A 15,368-nucleotide genomic window follows, 5' to 3' on the forward strand; every position below is an offset into this window, starting at 1 on the left:
AGACATGGAATCTGATATGCACAGTTGCATGTAGAATCCCTTTCCACTCTAAACATATTAAAGCGTGGACATTAATTTACTATTTTGAATGAAAATTCATGAGTGACTTCCTCATGAGAAAAGCAGCCTGCCTTTGCCATTAATAAATAAAAAGGAATATGGAGTTCTTTCCAGGAGTAATTTTCTCAATTCTCATATATACCCACGTACAGGTGAAAATGTCTTAGAAAAATAAAATCAACCCTACAAATTTGTTAATGACTAGCCTCACTTTCTCATGGACCCGTGGACCATCTGTCCATAAACATTGTTATTGAAATAAAAGCCATAAGGCAAAAAAATTCTAACCAACAAGATTAGCCATAAAATTAGAATAATCAATGTGGATTTCTGATGTACTTAGAAGATTCTGTTAGGCTGTCAGGAAGTCAAACCCTTGTTTAAGTTTCCAGATAATATAGTAAATTTCCAGCCAAGGAGCTGGAAAACATTCTGAAGAATTTAGAACCACTAGTGATTCTAACACTGGCCAACAGGCACATGAAAAGGTGCTCGACATGACTAATTATCAGAGAAATGCAGATCAAAACCACAATGAGATATCACCTCACGCCCGTTAGAATGGCTGTTATTAAAAAGACAAGAAATAACACATATTGGAGAAGATGCGGAGAAAAGGGGACCCTTATGCACTGTTGGTGGGAATGCAAACTGGTGCAGCCACTATAGAAAACAGTATGGAGATTCCTCAAAAAATTAAGATTAGAACTGCCATATGATTCAACTATCTTACTTCTGGGCATTTATCCAAAGAACACAAAAACACTAATTTAAAAAGATATATGCACCCCTATGTTCATTGCAGCTTTAGTCACACCAACCAAGACATGGAAACAACCTAAGTGCCGGTTGACAGATGAATGGATAAAGAAAATGTGGTATATATATACAATGGAATACTCCTCAGTCATAAAAAGATGAAATCTTGCCATTTTTGACAACATGGATAGACCTTAAGGGCATTATGCTAAATGAAATAAATCAGGCAGAGAAAGATAAATATCATATGATTTCACTCATTGTGCAATATAAAAACAAAACAAAACAAATGAACAAACAAAAGAAAACAAAACCAAACTCACAGAAGCAGACAACAGATTGGTGGGTACCAGAGGGGAAGAGGGGTGGAGGGGAGGGAGAAATGGATAAAAGGGGTCAATTACACGGTGATAGATGGAAACTATACTTTTGATGGAGAGAATGCTGTAGTATATACAGACATTGAATTATAATGTTGTAGACCTGAAACCTATACAATGTTATAAACCAGCGTTACCTCAATAAAAAAAAATAGAGATAATGTTTAAATTTTTTTTTTTAAAAAATGATAAACCTTCCTATGTCATTATCCATGCGTTAGAGGGACTGGATCCAGAGCTGCTACTGACACACTGGTGAGGGTTGGGCAGCTCACCCTTTTGTAAAAGGACTACCCCATCCTAGGCCTTTCTGGTTTTCAAAGATTTAACAGGAAAAAGGGAATAGTTACCCTCAGGGTTAGGACAGGAGGTAAGTAACCTGGAAATAACTCTCTGCCATCCAACCCCCAGCAAAGGCTATCAGCAGAATTAATATGGAGAGCTCCCCAGGATGGCTTGTCCAGCTCCTCCATCAAGGCTGACCCTGCCAGAGAATGCTAGGCTCAGCCATAAGGTTTTAGTTACTCATAGAACTGCTCTTACTGAATTACACTTTGACATCACTTGTGCAGCCTCCCCCAAAACACTGGCCCCAGAATTTGGCTTCTCTTGGGGGGATGGAGTAGCACAGATGCCTGTCTTCTCCTAAAGACCTGCAGGAGAAACCCCTCTAGGGTCTCGGTGGCATAGGAAGCTGTGCTTCCCCCTATATACATTATTTTTAATCTTAGGACACTAGGAACCTTCAGATGGATGAGATTTCTTTCCCTTGGGTGTGGAAAGCTTAGGGAAATCTGGGATCAGGAGCTTTTACCTGCAGCTTTAAGACAGAAAATAATAGCCAACTGTAGTCCTCAATTCCTGCCAACCAAGATACCACCTGGAATTCTCAACGATGTAGTCTCAATTTTGGAAGACTTGTATAATACAGCAGGAAAGATTCTAACTGAAATCTGTCCCTATTATCCATACTTTTTAAAACAAGCATTCTTAAAGATAACATTATGTCCACCTGGGACGGGGGAGAGACTACCACAAGGTAAGCTCCTACCTCTCTCAGCCTGTGCTACCCCATAGTTACCACACTGTCCTTGTTGATGGTTAAGGACCCCAAAATATTCCTGAGCTCCAGACCGGCTTCCTGGGCATTTCCACTTAGTTGTTCCACAGACCATAAAAAGAACTATGCCCCAAATGAAGCTTCTTTCCGCCGTCCTGCACCTCCCCTGCATTCCCTGCACATCTACCTGCCAGTGGGCACAAACCAGAAACATGGAGGTCCATTCTTAAATCCCTCCTCCCTTAATGCCCCCCACCAGCTCAGTGACCAGGCCTGTCTCCAACTTCCTTCTTCCAGTCTCCACGGCTGCCGTCTTGACTCAGGCCCTAACTATTCTCACTTGGTTGACTGGAAGAGCCTCTTAACTGATCACTGTCTAGTCTTGCCACACCAGTCTATTCTCCACCTTGTTGCCAGAATATTGTTTCAAAACCACCAATCTAGTCAGGCTGGACCTTCTTTACTGGTTCTAGCTGTTTGTACACACAGCCTCCTCTGCAGGAATCACTCTCATTGTCACTTCAGACCCTGGACCATCCTCCACGACACTTCTCCCAGAAGGCTTTCCTGATTTACACACACCTGCCACCCTTTGTGTCCCATTGCCTCTACACCCCCAGTGCCTGGTACAGCCTGCACTTAATAGTTGCTCAATAAATATTAAATAGTGCCTGACACCAAAGTCTTTTGAATCCAAATCCTCCTATTTTCTTTCTCCTCCCTGAGCCAGCAATTGGAGCATCAGAGTAGCTCCTTTCCCTCCTTCATTCCCCTCATCTGATGGTCACCAAAGTTTATCGATTCTTCTTGCTGGCTTTAGTCTCTAATCCAGTCTCCACATTCTCCTTTAATTTCTAACCTAAAATCGCCAATGACCAAAGCAGTGTTTCTCAAACTGCGGTATCAGCATCACCTGGAGGGCTTGTTAAACAAAGATTGCTGGTCCTCACTCCTAGACTTTCCAATTTAGTAGGTCTGGAGTGTGACCCAGAACTGGTATTTCTAACAAACTCCCAGGAGGTGCTGATGCTGCTGGTCCAGAGACCACACTTTGAAAACCACCAGAGCAATGGTTCTCAACTGGAAGTGGGCAATAGAATATGATCATATCTTGGCCCAGTCCTGCCCAGTAAATCAGAGTTTCCAGTGGGGTGGGGCGGACAGGCATTTTTCAGCTTAAAACTCCACAGGTGATCTTGATGCATTATTCTAGTTAAGAACGATGAACTCAGAGATTAACTCCAGGATCTGGACTTCACTTTCTTCCCAAGCCTTACTTTTCACACCCCCTCCAACTTTCTACCCTGCTCTCCAGTCATACAGAAAGGCAGGCAGTCTGATGATTCCAGACCTTTGCTCTGTCTCTCTGAGCCCCATATGGGTTTGTTATTCCTGTATGCATCCATTCATTCACTGAGCACCTGGCATGCGTCAGGATACAGGGCACAGTGTGGTGAACGTGACAGACGCAGCCCTGCCTCATGGAACCCACTCCGTTTGCTGCGAGGTCCCCTAGCTCCCTCTGCTTCCCCCTCTTATTACACAGGCAAATGCTGGCTTCGTGCCACACTCTCTTGCTAGAGTGTCAATTTCATGAGGGCAGGGACTGTGGGCTATCTTCGTAGGTACTCAATAAATGTTAGTTCAGATTAAATTCAAAAGCTCTTCCCCTGACCTAGCCTTCTTTCGAAATCATCCCCAGGGTCCTCTCTCACTGCTCTCTTTCCTGACCTGCTGCAACTCCCCGACCAGAGTCAGAACTGAGCTCCACCTTCCATGAGCCCCACTCCCTCCCCGACACTGATTTCTGACTCAGCCCTTGTGATCCTTTATGCCCTGTTGTTTACAGATCTGGCTCCTCCTTCCAAACTGTGAGACTCTCAAGAGCAGGGGTCATTTCATTTTTGCCTTTTAATCTCTGCACTTCATATAGGAGGTACTTAATAATATTTGTCAAATTAAGGAATAAAGTCAATTTTGTTTTCACTTAATCCTACTTTGCAATGTTTTTGCCCAAACTTCCTTGTGGCTTAAATGAAATTCCCTCAAGACTCTTCCATTCCTTCATAGTAGGAAGATACCATAATTTAAATTTCATACAGTATGGAATATGCACAACGTGGGATTTTGGGGAAAAAATGTTTATCAAGGGGCCGAATGAAATCCTCAGAGAGAAGGCAGAGTGTGACTTTATGGATTGGCCACTACATTCTGACCCAGGGTTCTGAGCTGAGATCTTAGCTTCATCTTAAACCATCATCCCAGACAAGCCAGTCACTCAGCCTTTATGCCTCTCAGGTCTGTCATTTATAAACCGAACAAAAGACATGGTTTGTAATCCACACTAAGTCTTGACAGCAAGTAGGATGCTACTTAATGAATTGAACAACATCTTTGGAATTCAAAATGAAATCAGATAATCTCTTGACAAAAAGAGGTGTTGGAAAAAGAGAGAACTACACTTTACAAAATATACAAAATGTAAGTTTCCTTGACAAACTCTCCTCAGAGCATCATGCCATGCACATAGTAGGCCTTCACTGAATATTTATTGGATGAAAGAAACAAAACAATCTATAAGTGCTTTCATTTAAATCGGCAGGAGTCGAAAAGCACCAACCTGCTCCCGTTTAGAATCACCAGTGACTCACGCATCTCTCATCCCTCCTGGAAGCCATGGTTTCCCACTCGGCGATGCTAGAGCCACTTAAGCCAGGGCCACATGTCTCCCACAGGGGAACACACTTTGTGACTAGAGCTCACACAGCCTCACATACATTAAGGGAAATCTTCCCGCTATACATATTCCTGACTGCGAGACACACAGTTCATTGTTGTTTTTAAGCTGTGTTATATCACCTTGATACACACCTGTCTGTCAAGCCAGAGAGGCTATAAATTCATTTCTAAATGATATTTTGGTTATGTAAAATTCTATCTAGTTGCTGAGTCTCCCCTGGAGCAGTCTTATACACTTTCAACTACATTCTCTTCTTAGCATGCATGTAGGCATGAGGAGAAAATAAAAATACATGAATTGTATCACCAACTTAATTTTCTCCTTAGTAGATTGGATATCTGCGTATGGAATGAAGACCCTGGAAAGCCCACGCTATTCCCACAACTGCTTATTGGAAACAATGCTCATTCTATGTAGCAAAAGGAACAGTTAATGAAGGTGATGTGTCAGTGGAGCAGATAATTTTACAAGGCTGTGTTCTTAAGGCTTCAGAATTAAGGATTTGACTGTGGGAGCAAAGAGTCTTGGGGGCAGGACACCCCAGATAACCTCACCCACGTGCATTTCTCAAACAATGCTTTCCTGTATGTAAACAGAAAATAGAAAGGAGTATATGGTTTTTGTCCTTAGTATTAAATAGCTGCCTTTTCTTCAGCACACTCTTAAATTTCTGCACAATGAACAGCCTTCAGCACCCCAAGGAGCATAAACAAAGGATATCAGGCAAGTTCACCTACTCCCACTCCACAGAACAACGCTTGTTGTTAACTAAGCAATTCCCAGGGCAGATCCATGATTTGTGGAGCGCGGAGTGAGCATGCAGGTTGGGTCCTTGGAATCTGAGGTCAGAAGCACGTGGTGCCAGCTCAGTCCCCAGGGTTTTTAGAAAACATGAAAATGTGACCTAAAGTTTGTGCTTGCATGTACACCAGAGACTAAGCATTTAGAGAAATTAAAGCACACTTACGCCTCAAAACAGCTTATTGTTCATGCTCCAAGGTTTAACCTTTTCTTTCTTATTTGCTGCTGTGCTTTTGCTCTTGTGAATAAATGTCTACTGAATTGTATAAAATGAATCAAATATACACATAACATGTCTATACATAAAAAATATCCTGATAAAGCAACAAATTTTACATGCAGGTAAATTTGAAATTTTGAAAAGTCCTTTCCTATTTCCTAAACAGAATTATGACTCTGATGCTTTTCCTCTATTCTTAAACCCTGGGTTACGTTACAAGACAGAATTTGTAATCTGCATACTTAATTTATCCCAAAAAATTATATGAAAATTTAAAGTCCAATCATAACTATAACCACTTAAAAGATAAATGCAAAGAAGTGCATGAAAAGAACTCTTTCCTCCTGCCTTTTCAGGAAATGTTTTGGCTAGAGTTACACCCCATAAGTTTATACGATGCTATTAACATGTAACACAACTTGGGGAAACAGTTTCTCCCCCTTATTGTCTGGCTCAAGTATGAAAGTGAAATATGTTACTGTTTCCACTTTTATGAGTATAATTAAGTCACTAAGACTGTGAAATAATTAAATTTAATTACTATTCTTTTCCTCTTTAATAATCACCTACTAAGTATTAGAATTGAGCCAGAAAAGACTAATATATATTTATGCATATATAGAGCGTCTTTTATAAATAAATACCATACACACACACAATGTCTGCCTAACTTTAAAGTCACTTGCAAATATCTGAATGCACGACAACTATTCAATAATACAAATAGTATAATACGAATGCAGCCATGTGTCTCAGGCTGGATGAAGCTGTTGATGGGTCACTGAAGTTGCTGGGTCTTTTCACAGACCACAGACAATCAAGTGCTAGTCTATTATTCCAATTGACTTTATGTACAGCTAACTGGTTAGCCCGTGGTCTCTAAACAATTATTAAATACCTACATTTTTCAGGAAAATTGTGTTCTACTAAGTTTCCAAGGAGGTTCTGGTGTTTAAAAGTTTCTTAGATAGACTTTAAAATAAATGGTGAGGGGCTGGCCCCGTGGCCGAGTGGTTAAGTTCACGTGCTCCGCTGCAGGCGGCCCAGTGTTTCGTTGGTTCGAATCCTGGGCGCGGACATGGCACTGCTCACCAAACCACGCTGAGGCAGCGTCCCACATGCCACAACTAGAAGAACCCACAACAAAGAATATACAACTATGTACTGGGGGGTTTGGGGGGAAAAGGAAAAAAAAATAGTAAAAATAAAAAAACAAAAAAAATAAATAAATGGTGAAGTTTAAAAAGGGAGAAATACACTGGAAAAAAATTTATAGAGAAGAAAGACCAATACTATAGGCACAGTGTAGTCACAAAAACACACATAAAATCACAATAATAATGAAGCTAGGAAGTTCTGGGTTAGATGACAGAGGCTGATAAAATCCAGTCTTCAATCTGGCACGAATGGAAGAACGCAAACGCCTAGTCTATGGAGTTTCTCCTTGTCTGTTAGCTTGGGAGGAGATGCCCACCTAACACCTACCAGTGGAAGATCATGGGAAAGGTAGAGGTTAGTGAGAATAAAACAACAAAAAGAATAGCTCCCTACCCATCGCCTCCCACTGAATGAACTTTTGACATATCAGCAAACTCTTCTTTTCTCTTGCTGCTGCTCGTGTACTGCTCGCTGTACAGCTTCAGGGACATCTGCTCAACAGCATCTCTTTGCGCTTCCAGGTAGCATAGTTGAACCTCAGCCTGGAGAGAGAAACAAAGAGGAATTGCTGCTTTAATCCAGAAGGAATGCATTTCAAGCGAGGTGTAACAACTCAAAGAATGAGAATTGTTCATATCATTATACTGCTCCTTTTCGGGTTGGGTTTAATGGGATCAGCTGGGCATATTACAGAATTATATTTTAGATCTGAATCTTATAAGTTCCTCCTTAAAATATGACCTGAATAAATGAACTCTCAGAAGACTCAGTAAATATCACAAAATATCCCTGAGATCATAATACTGTATGATGAGACTTTACATAAAAAGTCTGCGAAATTCCTTAATAATATTCTTCCTCATATTGCCACATTGTAACATTTATTTTTTTAAAGATCCCCCTCCAACCCACACATTTGCATGGACACATATTCTGAAGATTTCTCTCCCTCTTCCCTGAGGAGAATGAAAGCACCTACTACTCATTCTGATACCTCTTCAATAGTGACAACAGACTTCCTCTATTACATTCTTTTGGTTCTCTGTACTATTGTCTTAATAATTTTTAACACAGAGGGAATAGTGATTTTGCTTACATGCAGGTTTGGATTGTTAAATCTTTCATAGTTAGTGGGGAGTCACTGTAGTGAGGGAGAGGTAGCAAGTTCACCACACTGTTTTCTATCAAACCAAGGTCAAAAGAATGCTGAACAATATTTGGCATGGAAATGTACTGAATAGATGCTTTATTTATTGCAGCTGTTGTGATCCTGTGGCTTTAGGGCTCCCTAGAACACCAGATGAGATGGGAATGAAGTCTTCCCGGTGGTACACTTGCCCATGGGAAACGGGAGGAGGCAGTGCTGAGTTCACGTGCCCTGTGGACCAAAGGAACTCTTATTTTCTTTTGGCACGCTTCACTAAATCCAAGTATGTCCCTTAACATTTCTGATAAGCCTCAAAACTGCTACTTCTTTATAACTTCATTACATATTCTCCTGAGAAAAATGGTTCTGGGTCAGCCGTTGGGTAAGTTGCCAGAATTCTGTAGCACGTAAGAAAAGTTGAGTCAGACATGACCTATGCTTCGTGTCCAGAGACAACCAAGGCTTTTTGTCTGGCCTCTAGTTTTATAGACTCAACCACAGAAAAACAGAGACAGTTCTAAAGTGGCAAATGTTTAAAAGGGCAAATCAGGACTCTGTAAAGGAAACGGGTGGCTTACAAAATGTAAGATCTCAAATCATTCTAGAGTTCCTGTGTTGCTGCTTTACACAAGCAGCTAATTATGAATGTTCTAGATTGCTGAGAAAGAACTTTTAAAAAAATGCTAAAATTACTATATTCATATAATTGGAGTTTCAGGAATCAGTTAAAAAGTGCAGTCTACATATTGGTTCATGTGAACTTTTCTTGCTCAAACTAATTGGCTTGAATAAGAATAGACTCAACTGGATTAAGAATTAATTCAAATACTTAAACAAAGGGTAATGTTACATGGAGTGTATTCAGTTTGGGGGGAAGGGGCGTGGCTAGTGGGAAGGCACAATGGAAATGCTAGATACAGTGTTATTTAGCATCTTTATGAATGATGTGAAAGAGGAGCTATAAAGCACGTTAACGGCATTATAGAAGAGTCCCAACCAAAAGGTTTGTAGATATCATAAAACTTGGAGAAATAATATCTACTGACCTAAGAATATTTTTTAATAGGAGGAGATGTAAAACTGAATATCGGGAGACAACGATTAGAAAAAACGACAGAATATATCTTTCAAAAGAGCATACAATATTCTTATGTGACTAAATATGAGATAATTGAGAGATATTGAACAATAGTCAAAGAACTTAAAAATAATAATACTCCCAAATGCCACCTCCCACCCCTCCCCTCCTCAAAGCTATGGGGATATGGGGAGGTCACCCCACACCAAGTATTCCATTGGAAACACCATTGGAATACTGCAGCTGCACCATTAGGTGCCAAGAGGCGTGTTTGATCCCCAGAGGTTCCCACCCGTTTTTCACCATCCTAAAGCAACAAGCTGGAGTGCTGCTTGCTCTGGGTAATGATCTCACAAACACGTGCCACTGGTCACAAAGAGGATCAGAAAGAGGGTAGCAGACTTAACAAGGACTCATGATTACCACGGAAAAACAACTGGAGTTCATCTCTTTGAGATCCTAGGCCATTTCCGTGTACACAAGGGAACACCTCACACATGAGAGGGAAACGTGGAAAGGAGTTCAGAGAACAGTGCTGAGAGCAACTCGAAAGGTAATTAGTTACCTTACGAAAATGGTTGAAACGTTGTAATCTAAGACTTTTATTGCACAATGTCTCACAGGCATTTGACATAGGAAACATCACTGTACTAACAAGTAGATGAATTAGACGGCCCAGGTCTTTGGTATCCATATTTATTTCTATCTCTGCTTGCAGTGATTCATTTCCAAATATGATGATAAAAATAGACCCAAAGCATCTCCATCTGCTAAGGTTGAATGGCTTTGCCAGTCTAAATCTCTCAACTTAACTTTTTCTCCTACTGCATCTTAGTCCAAAGATAAATTTTCAGGAAGATTTGAAGAAAATACATTTCTTAAGAAAAAGGTAACACTGAATCTCTGATTAAAAGAATTTTACAATAAATAAAATTTATTATCCCCCTATGATAATAGTGGATACTTTGAAAAGTGACTATATTTTATAATTGGAAATTTAGCCTGATTAAATAATATGACTGATGTGTAATCAACAAGATCTGGCAACTTACTCATTAAGGAAAACAAAAGGGAACAAGAGGGAACCGACTCAATGACAGATCCAACTCTTATTTCCTGGTCGCCGACAGGCCCCCGGTGTGATTGATGGGAGTGGGAGTATAAAAGAGCAACACAGGGTCCGGCTTGGTGGCGTAGCAGTTAAGTTCACACATTCCACCTCAGCAACCTGGGGTTTGCCAGTTCAGATCCCAGGGGCAGACCTACACACTTCTTGTCAAGCCATGCTGTGGTAGGCGTCCCACATATAAAGTAGAGGAAGATGGGCATGGATGTTAGCTCAGGGCCAGTCTTCCTCAGCAAAAAGAGGATTGGCAGCAGATGTTAGCTCAGGGCTAATCTTCCTTAAAAAAAAAAAGAGCAAGAAGGGTGGATGGAACAAATGAACTGGATTTGAGTCTTTTGGTTTGAGGTACTGGTGGGAAATCCAGAATGAGTTCAGCAAGCAAGAGGAAATATTAAGACTGAAGTATAAAGCTAGAGGCAAGAGTTGACACTAGGCGACGGAATGAGACTGCCATGGGAAAGAGCGTACGATAAGAAGAGGAAAAGGATCAGTTCTCACGTACTCCAGTCTAGGCCTGCATTCCCCCTTGGCTGACCTAATGTTATGGATTCTGAATCATTCTGCTCAGTCCCCAAATCCATTGTATAGATGGTTCATTGATTGATCTTTCTGAATCCCAGCTGAGATCACTGGTGGTTGTTGTTTCAGGGCTTAATTCTAGACCTCTTTTCTTTATTTATACTGTCTTCCATGGCTTTCAAGGCCATCCATATAGTAATGGCTTCCAATCCTCTCATCTGAGCTTCACATTTATATATCCAACATACCATCTCAACTTACTAGTTGGATTTACTTTAGGCATGATTGTTCAAAACAGAACTCTTCATTCTCACCCTCATCACGTTCCCCCAAAACTTTCTGTACTTGGGCCTTTCCTTTTTAAAAAGCGGCGCCATCTGGTGCTCAAGTCAGAAACCTGGAAGTCAGCCTTGACTCCTCTTCTCCATTTCCTATAGCCAATTACTCCCTAAATTTTGTTGATTCCTCTTCCAAAATGTCTCTCCAGTCTGTCTCCCCAATCTGCACTGTTGCCAGCCTGGTCCAAACCTTCATCATCTCTCCCCTACAGTGCAGCAATTATCTTCTAACTGATATCTCCCCTGGCCTATTTCTGCCCCTCAGTCTTCCTTTACAGTGATCAGAGTGGTTTTTATATGAAACCATGAGTCGGTTTCATACTGCATTCAGATCTGAAAAACAAACTTCTTCCATGGCCCAGAGATTTGGTTCCTGCCTACTTCAGACCTCCTTGTCTACTTGTCTTCCTTTGATCACCATGCCCCTATCATCCTTGCTTTCTTTCAGTTCTTTAAAAAGTCCACTTTCCTGTCTCAGGACCTTTGCACGTACTGTTCTCTTTCTTTTGAACATTCTCTTGCTAATGTCTCTTCATGCTTCAGCTTTTAGCTGACTTACATCTCAGAAAGCCCTTCTCTGACCGCCCCCCATCAAAAGTAGACCCATTCTATTTTTCTCTATTTCAGAACAATGTTAATTTCCTTCACAGCACATATCACAATTTACAATTCTCGTATTTGCTAGCTTACACTTTTTCTGTCTCTCTCTCCAGACGCCAAGCTTCTAAAGGGTCTGTGTCTGTCTGTCTCCTTTGCCATTTTATATTCCCAGCACCTTGGCAATATCTGGAACATCTTAGAAGCTCAGTAAATAACTGTTGACTGAATGAGTCGTACATGCATTCATCCACCCATTTACTGCTCATATGCTCACTGAGCATTTATCACATGTCAGGAACTGCACCAGGGACTGTGGGTACAAATAAGAACAAAACATAGTCCCTTCTCCCAAGGGATTGCAGTGTAGTGGAGGAAAGAGCTACGCCAACGGACAACTACAAGTGTACCAAGTGAAATGATAGTAGGGGTGAATGTGAAATATAACAACTAATTTTCCGAAGGTGAGGAATGGGCAGTAAAAGCTTGATAGAGGTGACATTTGAGCCAGATCTGGGAATATGGGCATGACTTTGCCAGGTGAAGGAGATGGATATATTTATAGGCAGAGTAACTCATTTGTTCCGAGGCCCAGGGTCATGAAAGGACGTGGCATGTTCAGAGAATGGTGGCTGGAGTATGTTTAGAGAATGATGGCTGGAGCTTTGGGGCATTTGGACAAAGAGGCTAAAGTAGAAGGGGATAGACTGTGGCAGATGTCACGTTAGGGAATTTGGGTACTGTCTAATGATGTGACAACAGAAAATGTCATTATTTCTACAATGGCCTTAATCTTCCTCCATCTCCCTTGTTCTGTCATGGCAAGATAGTCATCTGATGGGTTAGTCCAAATATGCTCCTAAAGCTCCTACCTCCTGGTGTACTTTGAGAATGTGGCGTTGAGAAGGGAATCAACAGTTTCCCTCAGGCCAGAAGCCCAGCATCCCAAACCGTGCGAATGCCTTAGAAAATCTAGTACTTTGTACCTCTAGTAAACTTTAACATAATGTTATGGACTGAATTGTGTCCCATCCCCTCACATTCAGACATTGAAGCCCTAACACCCCAATGTGACTATATTTGGAGATAGGGTCTTTAAGGAGATAATTAAGGTTAAATGAAGTCTCAAGGGTGAGGCCCTAATCCCATAGGACTGGTGTCCTTAAAGGAAGGTGAAGAGTGGGCGCACAGAGAAAAGGCCATTTGAGGACACAGCAAGAAGGCTGTCTGCAAGCCAAGGAGAGAGGGCCTCACCAGAAACCAAACCTGCCAACACCTGGATCTGGGATTTCCAGCGCCCAGAACTGTGAGAAATAAATTTCTGTTTTTTACACCGCCCAGTCTGTGATGCGTCGTTATTGCTGCCTAGGAGATTGACTAGTACACACGATAAAGTTAGAACCCTGCCTTCTCACCCGAGGTTTAACACAACTGCTGTGCTGCTTCTCATGAGGAGCACGTCCCCCCTTTATTCCGTATGCACCTAGAGCCTGAATCACTAGAGATACTCCTCTTCAAATTTAGACTACAAATTAACAATTTAATCAGAACGCAAGACACAATGTTCTAAAATATTTTATTTAAATTTGGCTTGGTATATAGTGATCCAAATTCAGTGATCTACTTCAGGGCCTGAAAAATTACTCAACCATCTAATCCTTCTGATATTGTGTCTAATAACAAAATAGCTAGCCCATAAAAATTGGGGGGGATAAATTTTAGTCATTCTAACAACCTTTAGGGATTAAACACGCAATCATTTTTATAATCACATAGAGACACAGGCCTTATCCTTTCCTTAAAAAGCACTGATTTAGTTAAGAAATATCATTTATTTCATTATCACTGCACATCCCAGCATCCTTTGTTGGGTTGAGCATCCTGAGAATGTTAAAGTTCGTTTGAGTCTTTCTTAACTCATATGCTTGTAGGTCTGCCTGCTCACTCACGCTGTACTTCACAGCTTCCCGCCATGTTTACTCGCCCACTTGCATCTGGATCCACGTCCTCTTCCTTCCCTCCTGGTTCCATGGAAACTGTCCATATTTCTATCTAAGACCAACCCCCTTCACTTGTGCACCAGACCGCCTCTTATCTACGCAAAGATTATCATCCCCGAGGCTTCGGCTTTCTCTCCTGCGTCAACTTTTTCCTCTCTACTGTACTGTTCTCATTAGCACATTAGCAAAAGAAATGCTGTAGTTTTTCCCATGGTGAGGAAAAACAAATAATCCCTAGACACCAATTGACACCTATCCTCTGGCTAAAGCTCCATTTCTCTGTTCTCTGTTACAGCAAAATCACTTTTACACGTGTTATCTATATTCACTATGTCCAATTCCTCTCCTCTTTTCTCTTGAACACCCTCCCCATGCCACACTCCCCATGCCAGCGGTCAGTCCTCAGTCCTCAGTCCTCAGTCTATCCCCATCTGCTCCAGCAGGGCTGGGGGGCACACCCTGGGGGCATTTGGTCTTGTTTGCATGACCGGTCAGTCTCTAACCTCCCTCAGGTCTTTGCTGAAATGTCATCTTCTCACTCAGGCCTTCTCTGATCTCCTACTTAAAACTTCAACTCACCCCCACCCCCACGAATCCCCCTCCTCCTTCACACAGATTTACCATATCTCACCAAAATATGTTACTTATTTTGTATTGTCCATCTTCCCCCAGTGGACTGAAGTCCCCATGAGGGCAGGGACTTTGTCTATGTATTCACTGCTGTATCCCCAGCATCCAGCCCAGCACAGCACAGGGTATGTGACAGGCACTCTATATAAACTGGTTGAATAAATTTTACTGAGTTTGAAAATCTGAAATGATTTAAAATGTACAAAGAAACAAAACAGATAGTTTGAAGGCTGTAACCTCACTTGATTTTTAAAATCATTGGATTCATTCTCCCTTAGAAAGGAGACTACTTTTTCTTTGACAGAAAAGAAAATTATTGAAATACATAATTTATTTACTTTTCTCTAGGAAAAAAAGGAGGAAAAAGAAAAGCTTCTTTAATTCAAGAATCATTTGGTAATGTTTTATTCAGCTAACAGGGTGATCTGTAATATCTAATATGTCACATATTATATTAGAAATCAACCACGATGGTCACACACACAGAGAATGAAACTTCAGCTATTGGCTTCATTTGGTGATCCTCACAATCCATTTTAAAACTAAGTTTTAAGTCTTCTGGATGGGGGGCCCGGCCCCGTGGCCAGGTGATTAAGCTCATGCGCTCCGCTTCAGTGGCCCAGGGTTTTGCTGGTTCGTATCCCGGGCACGGACATGGCACCGCTCATCAGGCAATGCTGATGCGGCATCCCACAGAGCACCACCAGAGGCACTCATAACTAGAATATACAACTATGTACTGGGGGGCTTTGGGG

The 15,368-nt window shown here is 41.4% G+C and overlaps 1 protein-coding gene across 7 annotated transcripts in view; it reads right to left on the bottom strand.

The window, feature by feature from the left end:
- The window catches only part of AKAP6 (A-kinase anchoring protein 6), a 512,511-nt gene that overhangs the window by 118,836 nt on the left and 378,307 nt on the right, over window positions 1–15,368 (bottom strand). For all 7 annotated transcript variants that reach the window (XM_046655043.1, XM_046655046.1, XM_046655040.1 and 4 more), the window contains one exon: window positions 7,572–7,720. In XM_046655043.1, the coding sequence (XP_046510999.1) occupies window positions 7,572–7,720 (149 nt within the window). The remainder of the gene's footprint in view (window positions 1–7,571; window positions 7,721–15,368) is intronic.

The sequence above is a fragment of the Equus quagga genome, chromosome 2 (genome assembly GCF_021613505.1).
Source record: "Equus quagga isolate Etosha38 chromosome 2, UCLA_HA_Equagga_1.0, whole genome shotgun sequence".
In the NCBI taxonomy this organism is placed as follows: Eukaryota; Metazoa; Chordata; class Mammalia; order Perissodactyla; family Equidae; genus Equus; species Equus quagga.